This window comes from Aphis gossypii, chromosome 2 (assembly GCF_020184175.1).
Source record: "Aphis gossypii isolate Hap1 chromosome 2, ASM2018417v2, whole genome shotgun sequence".
In the NCBI taxonomy this organism is placed as follows: domain Eukaryota; kingdom Metazoa; phylum Arthropoda; class Insecta; order Hemiptera; family Aphididae; genus Aphis; species Aphis gossypii.
In genome coordinates this window covers 53061629-53080221 of record NC_065531.1, presented here as the reverse complement: position 1 = coordinate 53080221, position 18593 = coordinate 53061629, and the positions used below count along the sequence as shown (strand labels likewise).

Here is an 18593-nt window from a genome sequence, read left to right as displayed (position 1 = left end):
TTTAGAAATATACCAATAACGATGTGATTGACCTTTTTAAAATCAGAATAATTTTCTACTATATTACTTATAGTAACTTGGCTTTCACAAAATGCCAAATACACTTTGCTACTTGTACTCGTTTTCGACTTGTTTTATGAACTTTAAATCGTATGGACAGGATGTTGTGATAAGGAGGTTTGGATATGAATAGCATCATCTAAAGTCATCGTCACCCAGAAGATATAGTTGAAATAATAAAATGACGATTTGGTCATTAATTTGGCGCAGCAACGGCAACTTGTATAAGGTTACATTGGAATACCAGCGTTAGGAGATCGGAATCCAATTCACTTTCACGGTGAAAACAATTTCTCCGAGACAATATGTCAACAAGATTACGGTGAACCTGAAAATGCGATCCGTTGTAAAAATTGCGATAATTATATCTTTGTGTCCTTGGCGGGAAAGCTGCAGATGGCGCACGAAAGCCGTACTCGCCGGCAGATACTAAAGATACACACTAATACGAATATCGATGATTTTGTACTTTCTGGTTAGGTTCGGAAATAAGAAGAGGCATAGAGAGAGAAAGAGAAAGAAGAATTAAGAGAGATGGATATATTTATATGTATTGAAAGAGAGAAAGAAAGGAAGAGAGAGAGAAAAAAGCGAGAGAAAGAAACTGATGTTAACGATATTGGTGGGGTAAAGTGAGTGGTACCCAGGAACTTATAAATATTGGTTGGCCGGTGACCCAAATATCATTCGTACATATCCGTCGTGACCTTGGTCGTGTGTGTCGGGTATGCCATCTTCTTAACCGTTCAGTAGTATAGTAGTAGCTAGTTTGTTTATAACATACCTATATTAGCCAGTGTTCGTCTATCGCGCGAAGTTCAACACACCTTTACGCGCTTTATCAGTCGTCGGTCATGGCCGAATGCTGAACTAAACAATAATTTATTGGAACTTGAGTAACGTAATAAATTTAAATTCAAAGTAAGTACCTACATTAAGTATTATTATTATAATTACATAAGGTTTAGTTGAAAATAATACGGAAATCGCAGAAAGAATACAACGCGATTGGAAAATTATATATATATATATATATATTATATATACTTACACATTTTTATACTTAGATTTTTTTATTTTACGATTGTGTTTTTTGAAACTTAAAAAGTTCAAATAAAACGATAAATTACTAGATCATAGATGTTCTTGTTTTTTGAACTTCACTGTAGTAAGTTCTCAATAAATATTTTTTAAAAAATTGAATTTTTGACAAAATATTAATTACTTGTAATTAAATTCAGTTGGATTAGGTTATTATGACAAACTTTATTCGAACTATAGCGCTTATTATTTTGTCAAAATAATCAATCCCTGTAATTTAACTTACCTACAATTTAAGTGTTTAGTATAGAATACAGTTCAACTATTGGATAAATAACAATAAACAATTAAAATAATTATAATAATTAATTTAAATTAATTAATAAATAAATTGATGATTTCATATAATTATTTTAATATAAGAGTAGTAAGTGTAATATATTTGTGTGTTCACGGCACTTTTTTTATAGAGAGACTTCACAGTCAGTTTATGACAAAAATATTTATCGATATTAATTATCGCAGATGTTGTAATATCCTACTTTTATTGTACCTATACGGTAAATATTTTTGTATGATCTACAAATTGACGGGAGAATACTGTATAATCTTTCTTCAAAAAAGGTGCTGTGAACTAAAATTACACTTTTTGAAAATACTATGATTATGTGTTACACGATTTAGGTAAAATAAAAAATGAACATTTTTAGGGGTATTAAAACATATTAGACTGATCATTAAACTATTAAAGGTCGGTTTAATCTAACAATCACAAAATATTATAATAAAGTTGGGTGTCTATCTCATATCTAATTTACCTATGATCATTCAATATATATTTAGTTAACACTTTTCGTTATCTTATACTTACTTACTAGCTTAGTGCTCATCGTAATAATAATATATCCTGGTTTGTTTTACTGACCGGGTCAATATAAATACAAAATTTTACGGTTCTTTCGCACTTTCTAATTTAATTTTTTTTTTAAATGCACATAACACGCAGAAAATACTACTATTGAAATGTCCCGATAGAAGAATAGCTATTATGAGTTACAGCAACTGAATACTAATGATGATTATTTTCGTTCGTTCCGAATACATAAGTTGTAGTTGACCGATTTGACGATTAATAAATTTGTCGTATCTCTGTGTGTATAATCTATTTAACTGTACATATCCTTGTACATTTGATTAAAAGGCATACCACACATAATTTTGGGTTTTATACTATCAACAATATTATGAATGATGACACTGTATATTTTTAGAAGGAGTAGTTTGATCTATTGAACTATGACTAGTGATTACTAGGTAGTAAGTAGCTTACTACAGCTTATTAAATAATATGAAATATGGTTACATTTACGGTATAGCTTGTAGGTACATTATGTCAGTATAATACATTAGCGTAGGAGTACACCGTAAATAACGTACGCGATATAACACGTCTATTACAATAAAAATGTATGCTTAGACTCTATATTTACCTACGTAAGTAGATATTATAATTTATAATACAAATATGTGTATGATTATGATGAGTATGAGTAGTATGACCAGTATGGATAATGGTTAAATATTTAATAGTGACTTAGCGATTTATTCACTTTTTGTTGACGCACATATCATAATTTATATGAGACTGAGCATTTTACATAATATTATACGCTTTATTATAAAATTTACAGTTATCGTATACAATTAATAACGTATTAATATCATTTTTACACAGTTTAACATAAAAAGTATACATTACTAATAGCTTTACTAAGTATCGAGTTAATTTAAAAGTGGATGCATCTTATACATAAGATTACGATATAAATCCGACGTGATATGCTATATTCTATCTTCGTTGGAAAAATACATATTTATATTTTATATGTTAAAGCTGGAGTATTTAAAGACATATTTCAATGTTTTATAATTTCAATAAACAAATAAACTAATTTAGTTTTAGTTTCATTGGTACATTATACAATTTGATATATTTTAGACGCTGTGTTTAAGTACACAATATTCAATAGGCTTTCGTAAAATATTTATTATTATCAAACATCAAATTTTAAGTATCTAACTAATATACAGAAGGTTCAGTGAAATATTAACATGTGATTGAAGTTTAATGTATCTATAGAATATTGCTTATTATCTATAGGTACATAGTTCGATATTTTTAAAAATGTTCTTGAGTAAAAGTTCTACGTAGCAAATGTATAGGTACTTCATTGTATCGTTTTATATTAATAAACGATAAATAATTCAATTACTAAATAGATTTTCTTCGTTTATCTTTGTCGCTTGACAAAACGATTCAACCAGATCATCATAGTTGCACGTTAACGGAATTCAATACACACACACACTCACACACATGTGTTTTTCTATGTGCTCCAGTGGTTCCGATTAGCTAGCGAAAGCAGTCTATAGCTTTCTTGCGTATACGTGTGTTGTACTGCAGATAAACCGGATAATAATAATATACATCTTTAACCGAACGATGTCTTGCGCAGTAATTATATTATAAACCACTTTCTTTCCGGTCGCACCCGAAATACAGATAAACACTGTACTTTGCGTATACCTACGATACCCATAATTTCACTGTAAAACATCGTCACCGTAGTCCGGTCAAACCACCAGTATACCAATACCTTTTCGATCGAGTTCTCTATTTGTTAATCACCGTGTTATAAATAATCGTATGTTGCAATTCGAGATTGAGACTTTCACTTAGAACACCATCCTCAGAGCTGATAAATCCGAAACAAAACTCATCTCTCCATGCCTGCAGATGTTATACATTTACCCGTTATCGTCGCGGTATACCATCGTAGTCGTTATTGGCGAGAGCGAACACGTAATCCGGTAAAAATGTCGTTTCAGCCCACGGTGATTATTATACTTGAGAATTGAGATGTTTGAGATATCACTTATGATTTCTGTTTTTAATACGTTTGATTGATCTGAGGGCGTAGACGCCGTAGACCAAAATCGTTAGGTTAGACAAGTCTAAAGGAGACACTCAACCTTTTTTTCATAACAGCTCATCAAAGAATATCCATAGGTATTTTTATCACTGTTTCAAAGTAAAGGTTCATTAATTAATTAAAATATAAACATTCTCTGAGTAACAGATTAAACGTACTCGTAAATACTTAATTTAGAAACGAGGGAAATTATTCCTCAGCTTAATTATTGTAAAATAAATAATAACTATATTGTACATACGAATTATAATACCTATAGCAAATTAAATTCTTGATAAACGCTGCAATAGTTCTTAAACAATAGACGGTTACTGATGAGAATTTAAATAAAAAGTTCGATTAAAAGTTTAAACTTTTGTAATTTAAAAACTTTGGTTGCATGACAATAACCCTAATAAAAGAGTAAGTGCCTCGTTAATAGATTCTAAATGAAAATCTTAATTTTTAAGAGGATTAAACATAATATATATATTTTTATACTTTATAGATCTAAACATATAATTACTTGAAACGTGTTCTGAAATTTAAATCTGCTTCACATTCAAATAAACTACAATTTGTTTACATTTTTCAGATGAAAGTATCGCTAACTATTTTAGCGCTTGTGACCACCATGGAGCTGGTACTAGGCGTACCGGTTTATGGTCCACCGCAACCGTTGCCGATTCCGCAGAAATACAGGTCTCCAAATGGAGCGCCTATCCCCGCCAAGTATCCTCCTCACCTTAGTAGTCATTCGGGAAAGAACGAATTCTATTCGAAATTTAATCCTCATTCATTGCCGCCGGGCTTACGCGGGCCCGCACCCCAGCTGCCACCGCCTTTTGCAAAGTATCCTAATCTGCCACCACCCGGAAAACATCAACAACAATATCAGCAACAAAACCAATACCAACACCAACATCAACTACAACATCAACCGCAGCAACATCAACCACAGCAACATCAACCGCAGCAATATCAAGTGCATCAGCATCCACAACAACAACAACAACAACAGCAACAGCAACATCAACAACAACCACACCATTCACCGGCTAGTAGTAGACCAATAGGACCACAGTTCCAGTCGAAACCACACTTGTTGCAAAACAGCGCTCCTCATCATCCTCCCCAACAAGGTCAAGTTAATAATGCCGCTGATCAGCGAGTACAATTAGCACCATCGCGTCCCACCCCAAAGATAACCAATGTCTGGACGGGACCGAAATTGTCCGGATCACCGGACTTCCCACCACGTTTCCCCACTGCTGCCACAAATATAGCTCCGGTGACTGCAGTTCCGTTTTTGGAAAAACCCAGAGGACCTTACATAATCAACAGCGATGATGAGAGGGGTCCTATCAAGACTATACCCGCGCCAAACCTGAACCCAGCAGACAAACCAGCTAACTTCGAAGAACAATTATATAGAGCGCAACACCAACAATCATATGTTCAACCGTTGGACAATTCAATAACCGATGAAAAAGTTTCGTATCAGGTATAAAACTATAAATGTTTAATAATAATATTATATATTTTATGGATTCGAATAATTTATTAGAAAAGTTAATGGTTACATGAATAACTTTCTAAATATAATAAATTACTTTTAGTATACTTATAAACTATTTACTTAACTATTTTGACATACATAGTCTTAAATTTTACCTCGAGAAGGCCACAAAAATTAAATATAATATTTTATTACAGTTCATTACAACGTATGTGTTATCTAGATGTAAGGGTGTTTTAATACGACATGATTACTGCAGGTTACAATAATAATATGTTTTCTATAAGCTTAAAATATAACAGATTACTTGTTAAACAATATCTATAGATAATAATGACATATAGTGGATATATGTAGTTAATAATTGTTTGAAATTTTCAAACAATTTTCTTTAAAATACATTCATAAAAATTTTAATAATACTTTCTCTCAAAAAACAAGAATAGAAATTACGAGGAAATAAATAATAACGAAAAATCAAAATTTAAATTTATGTCATATACAAAGATAAAATTAAGTATTTAATGTCAGTTTCATTATAATAATATGTCATTAAATCAGAGAAAGGTAAGAACGATTGTATATACTATATATGTATAACAATCAATAGGTTCTTACATTTACATAGAGTAGCATCTAACTACCTATATATTATATTATTATACCACTCGTTGACAATTGGTAAATTCATTCACAAGTGCACGCGAGACATACACAAAACATATTATTAGAAAATGTATACAAAAAAATCGTTATTAGGTATAACTGTTAAAAAAGATTGGTCATTTTTTATGATTCCATATACCTACGTAACCTTACTATTTCACTAATGGTATGTTTCTTTTTTTTTTTATAATTACAACTCGTTTTCTATTTGAATACAGAATAAAAAAATGATTATTACCATAATTTGTACATGAGAAGTACATATTATAATATAATAATAATTTCATAAAGCTTTGTGATCTCTTTTTTTTTATTTCAAAACAATAAATAAAACAATTTTTAAATTTTAAATTTTAATTTCAACTTGAAATCGATTGAAAAATATTATTTGTATTTTAAATACTTGTGACACAGATTTTTAAAATCTTATAAAAGGAAAAATTATAATGAAAATTGAAAAATTGTACTAGGACTGTATTTAGTAACATTTAAAGTTTATGACATGAGTTTTACTAAGCAGCAAAGTGTATAATATACACTAATTTAAAGATTAAAAAAAGCTGTTTTGAAATCTTAATTTCCAAAAAAAAATTCACTTTCGTGTTTTGTTTATTGTAAATCAAGTAGATAAATTAAACGTATTAACGAATATAAATGATTTAATAAATATTAAATGCAATTAATATTTATTTATTTATGTTAATCACTGTGATTGGTAGCGATGAGTAGGATAGTTATAGGTATATTTTACTATAGTTATGTTATTAAGATATTATATTATTTACCTATTGGAAGTAATTCTCACATCACACCTTGTTTCATAGGTAACCGAAGACCCGAACGTTTACAAACAAATCGGCAGCCAACCGTCGCCCACTTTGGAATCCAACCCCGTACCTGCCGTGCCACTGGACATCGCCCTGCAACAGCACTTGGACAACCAACATCAGCAACAGTTATCGGCCGAACAGGTCGGATCGACGGGCACGTTAACGCCCCAAGAGTTGTACTCGCTGTTGAACGGTAGCCCTGTCGGCCCCGCCGCCGCCGCCGTGGTACCTCAGACCACGTACATGGTACAGCAACCCGTCGTGTACGCCGTACCGCAACCGCAGTCTCTGGACCTGCAAGCCGGTCACCAGCTCCAGTACCAACCGCAGCCAGTGCAATTGCAATACGCTGTACAACAGCCCGCCGCCACTGGCGTGCAGTTGCAGTACGCGCAACCGGCCGCCGCCGATCTCCAGTACTTGCAGCCGCAAACCGTCCAATACCATCCACAAGCCGTCCAATATCAACCGCAGACCGTCCAATACCAGGTCCAACCGGAACAGCAGCAGCAGCAGCAGCAGCAGTACCAGCAACAGTCGGCTGAACAGTACAACGGCGCACAGAAGACGGCGACCGCCGCCGAGTTATCGGCACAAAAACAACAACAGCAACAAGAGCTGATCCAACAGCAACAGGAACAGGAACAGGAACGACAGGAGCACGAGCAGCAACAGCAACGCGAGCAGCTAAACCAACAGCAACAGCAGGCTGAGCAGCAGCTGCAACAGCAACAACAGCAACAGCAACAACAGCAACCGGAAAACGACGTACAGTATCAACAGGAACAGGACGAATACGAGCCCAGGAACAAGGGATCGGTCGCGGACGAAGAACACGATCAGAAGAAGTTGCAGAGTATCAGAGACCAGTATTACTCGGCCGTTCCCAACGAACAGACGGCCGGCGTGTTGGCGCAGATCGCCCAGTCGGCTGCCAACAACGACGAACCGTCGCAGGCCGACGAACCTAAAGCCGCGGACAAGTCGCCGTCCGATCATCAGTCGGCGGTGCAGATGCACACTTCGGTTCAGATCCAACAGTCGGTGCCCCTGTACGAGGCCACTTACGCGTCGTCCAGGCGCACCAATCAGGAGTACGTGGACGAGAGTCCCGAGGCCGACGAGCTGATGGAAGGCAGCGAATCGGTTGCCGTCTCGTCCGAATCGTCTCCGTCGTCGTCCGTCAACGGACACGCACCCAATCAGTTCCCGTACAGCGCAGCCAATATAAACGCGTTCGCCGCCAATTAGTTAGGATAATATTATTATAGTCACAACAGTTTTCCCCCGACCGGATATGCGAAAGCGACTTAGAGTACGTGAACTGTATAGTTCATAATATTGTATTTAAAAAAAAATTTTTTTATCGATATCCGTCGTATTGTATTGCAGTGAAATTTATTTATTATTTATTTTCGTTTCGATTCGAAACGGTCGACAGCATCGGCACTCGATATAAGCGTTTTGTCGTACGTAACTACACCGATGAAGCGCTTAATTATTTATTTATATTTTATTTTTTATTTTTGTAAACGTTTAGTTAAGTTAAATTAATTTATTATTATTTTTTTTTTTAAGACTAAACTAAGTGAACGATTGCTCAATTTTAAAATTATAAGCCATTGGCCATAATCACAATTTTTCTCTACGTTAACTGATGAATATTTTGTAATTCGACTGGAACACGAGTCACGCGAACACTTGCAGACTTAGAGTTCATTAGGTGCAAAAAAACAATTAGGCCGAACATGTACACTGTACACCGCGTAGAGATTTTGCGCCCAACGGCCCCAAAAGCTCCCTGATATTAATTTCAATAGGTAACAACACACATAAAAAAAAAAAATCACCATGACATGATTATTGAAAAAGTTTAAGTTAGATTGATATTTATGTGTAATTATAAAATATTAATTATAAAAGAATAAAATACACATTTCAAATAAATTTAATTAGAAGACATACCGTAAACTTTTGGAAAAATTCGTGGAACGCAATAAAGATTTATAAAGGCATCATGTAGAGTGTACTGTGTAGTTGTTTACTCGAGTGTATTTTTACTTGTAAGTTGTATTTGTAAAATGTGATTATTTTTTTTATCAAATATTACACATACATATTGTTAAACAGTAATGTAATGCATATTTATTTAGAAATAATTATTATACATTTATGAATAAATAATAAAAGAGTGTTGATAGTTTCGTAAAATTTGATTTCCTTTTTACTTCCTATGCCATTGAAATTAATATTATACTATAATATTTATGACTTATAAGTTATAATTTACCATCTGTTAGTTGTAACTGACGTTTATATAAAAATAATTTTAAGCTCGGGGGTTTTAGTGTTGAAACATAGTTCACTAACATCGATACTGTAAAATAATTATTTTGGTTTATATGCATTCGACGAGTTACAAAATTAATTTTAAAATTTAACTAATAATTTATTGTAATTAAAAAAATTAAAAATGTATACACTTTTTAATTTTTATAACCTCCCGTGCTTTAACAAGAAGAAAAATATTACAATACAATAAAAATATTATCGTATTGATATTTAAAAACTTAAAATGTGGACTGATCGATCTCAAGTATACATATATTAACTAATTCAAATCAGTTTTCAGAATTTTAATCGCTTTTCACTCTATTCAATGTCAGCCTAGTTTTAAGGTTGGGTACACAAAAAAAAACATCAACATGTTTTCCTGAAAAAATGATAAAATTCAAAATGTAATAAATACAAATTCAATATTTCAATATTTTAACCGATCATCTATAAGAATATAATATTATCTAATAGACAAACAAATTTTTTTTTTAAAAGAAAAATGTAGGTACCTATTAAAATATAAAATAAAGATTACTTACAAAAATATTCAGAAATATTTAGAACAGTTTTATAATTAGAATACTTTACAAAGATTTAATCGTGTATGTAAAATTCTAATACATGTTACAACTATAGTGATCTAGTCAATATTTTTTGGCATCGTAAAAAAATTAATTCATTATTTTTGTTTTTATATTTTTTTATCTTCCAATTCTAATTTTAAAGTAGGTAGGTACATAAAAATTCTTCAATTATTATACAATTAATGGTTCAACATGTTTCATGTTCAGTGTTATCAATATTTATACTTTATAGACTTATAGTGTTATCGTTTTAAGGTCGTAACTCTCAGACATTGATAATTTTATTTTATGTTAGGTAGTATAATTATGATGAATGATGATTGTTACCACAGATTAATATAGGTAATATAGGTAATATAGGTAATTGTACCTACTATTAAAATATATTATTAATAATAATCCATGATATTACTTATTAAAAAAAATTAACTATTATCTATCCTGTGGATTTTTGATCACAATAAGAACAATTTATAAGAAACACTGTATTAAGTTTTAAAAGTTTATTACTTACAAACAAAATTTTATCATCGATAATTTAAAAAAAAAAAATTATTAGAGAAATTCAATTGTCTATACATTCTTTGTACAATAAGCTGAAAGGATAGATTATTTGAATTAACAGGCTTATGACTTCAGAGAAGAGCTCATTCAATGTTGGTACTCCAGATTGTTTTGAATAAATTAAAGTCAACTATTTCAAACGTAAAAAAAATACACAAGAAAAATATTGATTACCTACTATACTACCTATTGTACTATTATTGCACACTTTATAAATTACATGCACATCAATATATTTTTGTTCTATTAAACAATTCACATTCCAATAACATTTATTTTGATTTTATTTTTTACAATTATATTATTACCTACAATTTATATATAACATATTGTACTATAAAAGTATATACAATATTATATAGTATCGAGTCCTAACAATTATTGTAATTATTTTAATAAAATAAAGAGATACCATTTATAGATACTTGTAAAAACACTAGGGTTCTCTAATATTCTCTAAAAAAACATTAAATGTTTTATCAAGTATCAACCAGCAATTATTATTGAAAATATTAATATTTAATTTTAATTGAATTTTATAACTTACTTCTGATGAATGCTTAAATACAATTCGTATTAATGATTAAGTGATATAATATTTGTATAGGTAATAAATAAAAACATTTATAAAAAAACGTGTAATTTGTCATTAGTCATTACATAAAAAAGAAAAAAATATTTTTTCTTTATTTCTTTATTAGAACTTAAAAAAATATGTATAGGAAATCTAAATCAATTTAATATTTTCAAAAAAATTTTTTTGTTTATGAACTATAGTTAACTAATGATCCTTAGTATGTTGTAAACGTAGGTCTTAAGTTGTTTTCATTGATAAAAAACTATTCTGTAAAAAATTTAGAAAACACTAAACTATGTTAAAATGACAGCAAACAATTAAAAAAAATATGTTAACCAATAATGATTGTATTAAAAAAGAAAAATTCATTAAATTTGTCAAAAATCAGCATATAATTTACAATTAATTATAAATTTATAAATATTTATAATTTTTAAAGAAAATATAATTTTTGACATTAATTTAAAAAAAATGTACAATCTCATGTTTTTATATAAAAAAAAAAACAAGTAACATTTTATAAATAATTATAACTTGGAACACATTTAAGGGAATTGTCAATACAAACAATAAATGATAAATATTGGTAAAACAGAAAAAATAATTGCAATGACTTTAGTATAAAGCTGGTTTTCCACGACTAGTGCACTTGGCCAATATCTGGTGTAGGAGTAACTTGACGTGCCGCTGGATTGGTATACTTGTACAATTATTTGTCATTGGAGTAGTCCTCAAGGATTGTCGGTTAATGTGACACAAGTCACAGGAACAGCTAATATTTCTTGTATTAAAAAGTATGCCAGTCATGTGAATACCATAATCGTGCACTGGTCAAATGTTCAATTATTGGCATATTTGGCAAGTACACCAGTTGTGGGAATCCGGCTTACATAAATAATAAAAATAATGATTAAATAGTTGCGAGTTATCTCATTATTTTTTTTTTACTAACATATAGTATTATTAATAATTATTGCATCAGTTAATTTATACAGACTGTTTTTAACTAAAAACAATCAAACAGAATTATTTTAATGAAGATAATACTTAATATTTTGAAAATGTTAACTAATAATTAATTTGATTGTTACACCCGGAGAACAGGGGTCAGGTTATTTTAGGAGGCCCATTGAAATTAATTTGTAATTTTTGAAATTTTAGTATTCTTATTTTATATCAAATAATATATTATGTTGAAATCTGTGGGTTAACTATGGGTCATTATTACTATAAATTATTGTGCATGGTATACTTGTATCATTGATTAGAATGATTAGATTTATATACCTAGATTTGATCACTATTGTATAATACACTGTATGTTATATACAGAATCTTCCAAATCATTAGAATTATATAAAAATAAAAAAAATAATAATTATTCTTGAAACATTTTACTATTAAAAGTTTTGAATAGGACCTTCAAAAATATTTACTACAAAGGACCAAAATTTGATGTGAGGGCCTCATTATAAGTGCATTATTGCTCGAAATTCGTTACACACATTTCAAATTACATTTTTAATAGCAATGTTACATTGGCCTTTACTGTAAAATGCCATAATAACCTGAGTTTGACTTTTACAATTAAAAAATAGTAAAATTATTATTATTGTAAAAAAATAGCTAATAAAATGCCAACCTTTGTAATGAACATTGACAAATATTTATATTAACTGTTAGACAGTAAGTTAACTAGATACTTAGTAAGTAACTAAATTAATAAATATTCAATATTAAAATCAATATTGAAAATAAGTTTAATTTATAAATAAATATTATTTAAAATAAAATTTATAATTATAAAATTAAAATTCAGTCATGTCATAGGTATTACAAATATCTAAATAATAATATCCTGATTGATAAATCATTAAAATAATAAACTTTTTACTATAAATGAGTTTCTCTATGACTTAAAATTTCTTTAATACCAGAAAAGTATTTTCCACATGTAGTGCATTCATACATTTTCTTTTCTTTTTTCTTAGGTTGGTGAACAGAATAATTGTGTTTATCCATTGCTTCTTTAGTCGGTAAAACAACATGGCAAATTCCACACTGAAATTCAATCATGTGCTCAAGATCAATGTGTTTGTTTTTTGCCGCATATGTTGTAAACGAACGATCACAATGCTCACAAGTAAATGTACTAGAAGGACTTGTATAATGTACTACCAAATGATCTTCCATTTTGTCCAAACTATCAAAATAAGCATTGCATTTGACACATTGAAACTCTAATGGAGTTTCATTATCATGACTACTAACATGACGATCAAGACTTAGTTTGTTTGAAAATTTTTTCTCGCAATATTTACAAACATAGGTAGCACTATGATGAATTGAAATGTGTCGTTTCAGCAGTCCTGAAGTTTTGTAATAAGTTGGACATTCAGAACACTTGAAATTACCTATATCCGAATGAAAGCGAGCTTGATGATTAACTAGGAATATCATCGATTCTCCTTCATAACCACATTCACCACAAATATATACAACTTTACCATTTTTGACAACAACTAATCGTTTTTCATTGTCAATTTCATTTTCAGATTTTATTTTTTTTGATTTACGTTTTTCTTTGTCAAGTAAAGATTTATCTGTACTTCGTTTGAGATCAACTAGTGTATTTTTTTTCTGCTAAAATAAATTACATTAATTTTAAATGAAAATAGTTTTAAATCTGGTTTTAAAATATTTGTATACATACATTATTAGTTGTTGAACCTTGATAGCTGTTCAAACTCCCATTCAATTTTTTTGCAACATTATCTGATTTTTTACTATCGTAATTTATGGTTTCTTTATTTGTACTTGTATTCTCATCAATGTGCACATTATTAACATTGACCGGTTCTATTTTTAGTTCATCACCATCAACTATGTTGTATAAGCAACTATCAATTAAATCAGTTGAAGAATCTTGTTCTTCCAAGTCTAATTTATATGTAATCTAATAAAGTAATAAAAAATTAATGAGTATATCCATACGTTATTTAATAACACTTACATTTAATGGATCGTCTGATAGTTGAGTATAAGTAAAATGAACGTCCTTGTGAACATTTTTTGATAATTCCAGATCACATGCTATTGCTTTACTTTTAAAGTTGTAGATAAAATCTAGGGCTTCAGCACAAGTTGTACAAATATTCTGAGGAAAATTATCACCCACTTTTACCTGAAAAGTCATACATTTTATTTCATTTTAATTACAATCAGGACCGGTTCAAGTGTTAAAACACATCTAGGCAAACTTGAGTTTTGCCACCCCTTACATGCTACATCAAATATTTTTTTTTATCTATAATACAAAAATGTTAAATGCCGCCCTAGGCGTGGACCTATGGTCGTCTACCCTTTGAGCTGGGCCCTACATGTATTGTCCCCATATTGCAAGTATAACAAGTGTATATAATAATATACTAAATTGGTTTTTAGTAGAACTGATTCTGTATTATTATCTTTAATATAAGAGAGATAATATATTAATACATTTATTATCAAATTTGAAGGTGAGAATATAATCTAGAGCATATAGACTTTTATTGATATTATGATTTTAAAGCAAGTTAGAGCTAGGTATGTGAAATATTACAACTTTAAAAATTAAAATGCTCATAACTCACTTTAAAATCATAATATCTAATATCAATAAAATCCTATGCTATGTTCTAGATTATATTCTTATCTTTAAATTTAATAATAAGTAAATTCACTATTATATTAAAACTAACAATATAAAATGCATTCTCATAAATCCAAATTAGCTATGTTGTACATTAGTAAAACAGAAACAATACATATGAGAATGATATTTTCTTAAATAAGAGTTAAATTTATAATTGCAATTAACAGATATAAAAAATAATGTAGGTTATACCATAAAATAATGAGGTGCTAATTTATTGGATTTGCTATCTATACTAATTTAATTATACAAGTTTAGTAAAGAATATAAAATAATGATTTGATATTATGGATTCAAGTACACATCAGGATCTAAACATAAATAAAATATATAGATTTTATTAATTATAAACATAATATAATTTGATTTATGATGCCGGTAAATTGATAATCAAAAATTTTATGCATATAAATAATATAATAGTATAGGCAAGGTTTGACAGTATCTTAGATACAATTGTATCTTGTATCTAGTATCTCGATACAATTATTTGAAGTATTGAGTATCATGTATCGTGATACCTACTTCAAAGCAAAGTATCTTGTATCTAGTATCTCAATACTACTTTTTGAATATCTTGCCTAACACTGACTATAGGAAACATAGTAGATAAAACCTTGATTAATCGTTAGTTTCAGGACCAGAGCCTTGATGGAAAATCAAAAAGACGGTTTAATGAGAAACAAACATTTGTTTTTAAACATAGGTACAACATATTATATATTATTTATTATTTTTTTCAATATTTATGACCAACTGACTTTTCTATACAATGATAGGCAAGTCCACAATTACTATAAACTGTTTTTATTTCACCCATAAAATATTTATATCACTTATATAGTGGATATTGATGGAAAGTTATGGATAAGCCCGCTCACATAAAAGGCGATAGGATTTTACTTCAATGTGTAAGTGGGGGTGGTTAATCAAGAAAAACGGTTAATCAAGGTTCTACTGTAATTGTTTGACATCTATGGTAAATATCACATCACTTCACTGCTAAGAATTATTTCTAAATTAAAAAAAATATATATAATATTAATTTAACCAATTAAGTAATTAGATTTGGTTTAGTAATAAACTGGCTAAGCATTTTTAACAGCTGAAAAATCAATATAAACTCAAATTACTATGGAAATTAACAAAATCTATATTATTGAATTTAAAGGACATATTAGTCTTAAACAATATTAAAAAATGAAAGAGTAATTATAGGTAGATTATATTATGTATTAACATTTGAGGACATTAAACCTAGATATCATCTTAATTACTTATTACACGTAGGTACTTTCATCATGTTGAATAATTTAACATGACCACAATAAAAATAATGTAATGCCTATAATATTATTTAAGGTATAACTTGTATAAGGTATTAGAACTTTAATGTTAATAAGAAATGAAACTAACTTTTATGTGATTGAACGACATACTAAATGTAGACTAAAAATAATTCAAGTATAATATTATTTTGCATTTTAATCTTATTGTTAATATAAAATCAATGTGATAAATGGGTTTAATGTAAATTTGGTTTTGCTTTAGCATTTTTAAGAAAATATAAGGGGTAGGTACAATACTTTTATTGACGTATAAAAATATATATGAAATACTAAATAAATGGAAACACATACGATAAGTGAAGTGCAGTATTGAATTTTTTCAACAATTGTTGTATTTTTGTCAACATTATGCCCTATGTGAACTGTGACATTTGTGGAGCTGAAACATAAACGGCAGTCATCCAATTTCTCTTTTGTTTTGTCAATTACAACTTCGCGTTCTTCCATATTAAAATAATTAAATATAATAGTTTAGAAATAAAACACCAATATAGTAGAAAAAAGGAAAAACAACAATAATTTAAACGAAAAAAAAATAACCGGGACAATCACAAATCACAAGATTCTGATTATTCTGTTTATATTGTTTATAATTACTTCGATAATGAACGATTGGTGTACGACTTGATAACGTATAACTACAATGTGACCAACTGCTGTACTTAACCTCTACAGCACGGTAATTTTGGAATTGTATGAGTTGAACACGCGTTGGTGGTTGGGCAATAATTGGGCCTCGCGATAACGTGGTATTTAGCAGGATTAGGTATTTAAATTTGAAATAATATTATGTTGTTTAGGCATTTAGGCTTTACAAATATCTATGTAAGGAATAGGGATGTAAAGCCTTTACGTCTACTGAATGTTACAAAATGACGATTGCAAACGGGATGTTTACCGAGGTCCAGCCGGTTCGGGTATATAACTTTATCAATTTGTCACATAGGTGACAGCTAGTGTTATACATTTACATAATATTTTTTATACCTATTACCTATAATAATATAATATGTATTAATATTAGAAACATCAAAATAACACTCGAACGCTAAAAATATCATTTACTCCTTTGTAATTAGGCGGTATTATATTAAAATAAATACGAGGAGACACGCTTAAAAAATAATGGTGATAACTATTTTAAAGTGTTAAAACCAATTTACAAATATAGATAGGAAACAATAATTTATTAGGTTGTAAAAGGCGGAGACAGAGTTCATCGTTTTCTCAGACGTTTTCTGACACGATATATACACTGCCTAATAGATGATAAATCGGAATACAAAATTTCATCTTTTGATTTCGGGAGTAAGGTTGATCATATAATTTTACCTGGTTTTGAGTTTAAATCTATATCTGCTTTTCTTTTTACAGCACTTTTCACTTGATTCAATGCTTAAGTCTTGGCAGGATGATTATGAGATGTACCTATTATTAAATTTAATAATATTGGACTTATTTGGTGACATTAATACACTAGTTTCAAATTTTTTATTTGCTCACCGAAGACGTACTGTATTATTTTTTAAAACATTTGATTGGCAAAATTTATAATTTTCAATTACTATAATTTCGTTATTTCTTATAGAATTGAATTTGGTGTCAACTTTCGTATCCATTTTATTAAAAATTTATTATAAGATATTATATATTTATTAGAAATTGAAATTTTTCGTTTAATTTTATAGAAACTCTCCCGACAACTTCAACGTAAAGACTAAATACCTAGTAAGTATTATAACACTATTCTATATTCTTATATATACCACTATAACACAGGTTAATCATAAAAATAAATGTCACCATTCAGTATCTGATTAGTGATTACTGATTAGATTAGATATGAGCAGAACGTAAAAACCTTAGATCATATCTAAAGATGTTATGCTATGGATGAACTTTGTCTCCGTCTTATTACAACCTAACAAATTATTGTTCCCTACCTATCTATATTGTAAAATGGTTTTAATACTTTAAAATAGTTATCACCAGGGCTATGATTTGTATGCAACAGCATTTTCTTTTGCTACGTCCAAATGAAATTTAAATGAGTAATGTCCGCGATTTATATTATTGTGGTGAAGACGGTATTATTTTTATTTTGAATGTTTTTGCATATTTAGTATGATCGTATTTATTATATAATGTTACTTCTCTATTATTCAATAATTTATAAATTCGCCTAAACGATCGGTTAATTTCTCACCCAAATGATACATGCTCTACTCGGGTATATTTTGGGTTATTCACCCAAGTGAATGACGCCCATCATAGCAATGTAAAGTTATCGTTTTCTATTCGATAAGAACGAAAGTGGACAATAATATAGATTTATATAGCTCATTAATTTTACTATTTCAAAATAATTTTCCATCTTGACTGATAAATAATTTGTTGACC

General features: G+C 29.4%; 2 protein-coding genes across 3 annotated transcripts; one reads left to right on the top strand and one right to left on the bottom strand.

Annotated features, from left to right (window-relative positions):
- The first annotated feature begins 729 nt into the window (after window positions 1-729).
- On the top strand, window positions 730-9299 carry LOC114127033 (putative uncharacterized protein DDB_G0271606). Its single transcript, XM_027991124.2, has 3 exons — window positions 730-981; window positions 4669-5577; window positions 7083-9299. The coding sequence occupies exons 2-3, from the start codon at window positions 4669-4671 to the stop codon at window positions 8337-8339; spliced, it is 2166 nt and encodes a 721-aa protein (XP_027846925.1). The 5' UTR covers window positions 730-981; the 3' UTR covers window positions 8340-9299.
- A 2184-nt stretch (window positions 9300-11483) lies between these two features.
- On the bottom strand, window positions 11484-16875 carry LOC114127034 (zinc finger protein 652-A-like). 2 transcript variants are annotated; one of them, XM_027991125.2, is made up of 4 exons: window positions 16485-16875; window positions 14164-14334; window positions 13864-14106; window positions 11484-13793 (listed from the first exon to the last, which is right to left on the bottom strand). In XM_027991125.2, the coding sequence occupies exons 1-4, from the start codon at window positions 16638-16640 to the stop codon at window positions 13044-13046; spliced, it is 1320 nt and encodes a 439-aa protein (XP_027846926.2). In that variant the 5' UTR covers window positions 16641-16875; the 3' UTR covers window positions 11484-13043. The 2 variants fall into 2 exon arrangements, with proteins under 2 accessions (XP_027846926.2, XP_027846927.2); XM_027991126.2 differs by having other exon boundaries at window positions 11484-13790.
- Window positions 16876-18593: the final 1718 nt, after the last annotated feature.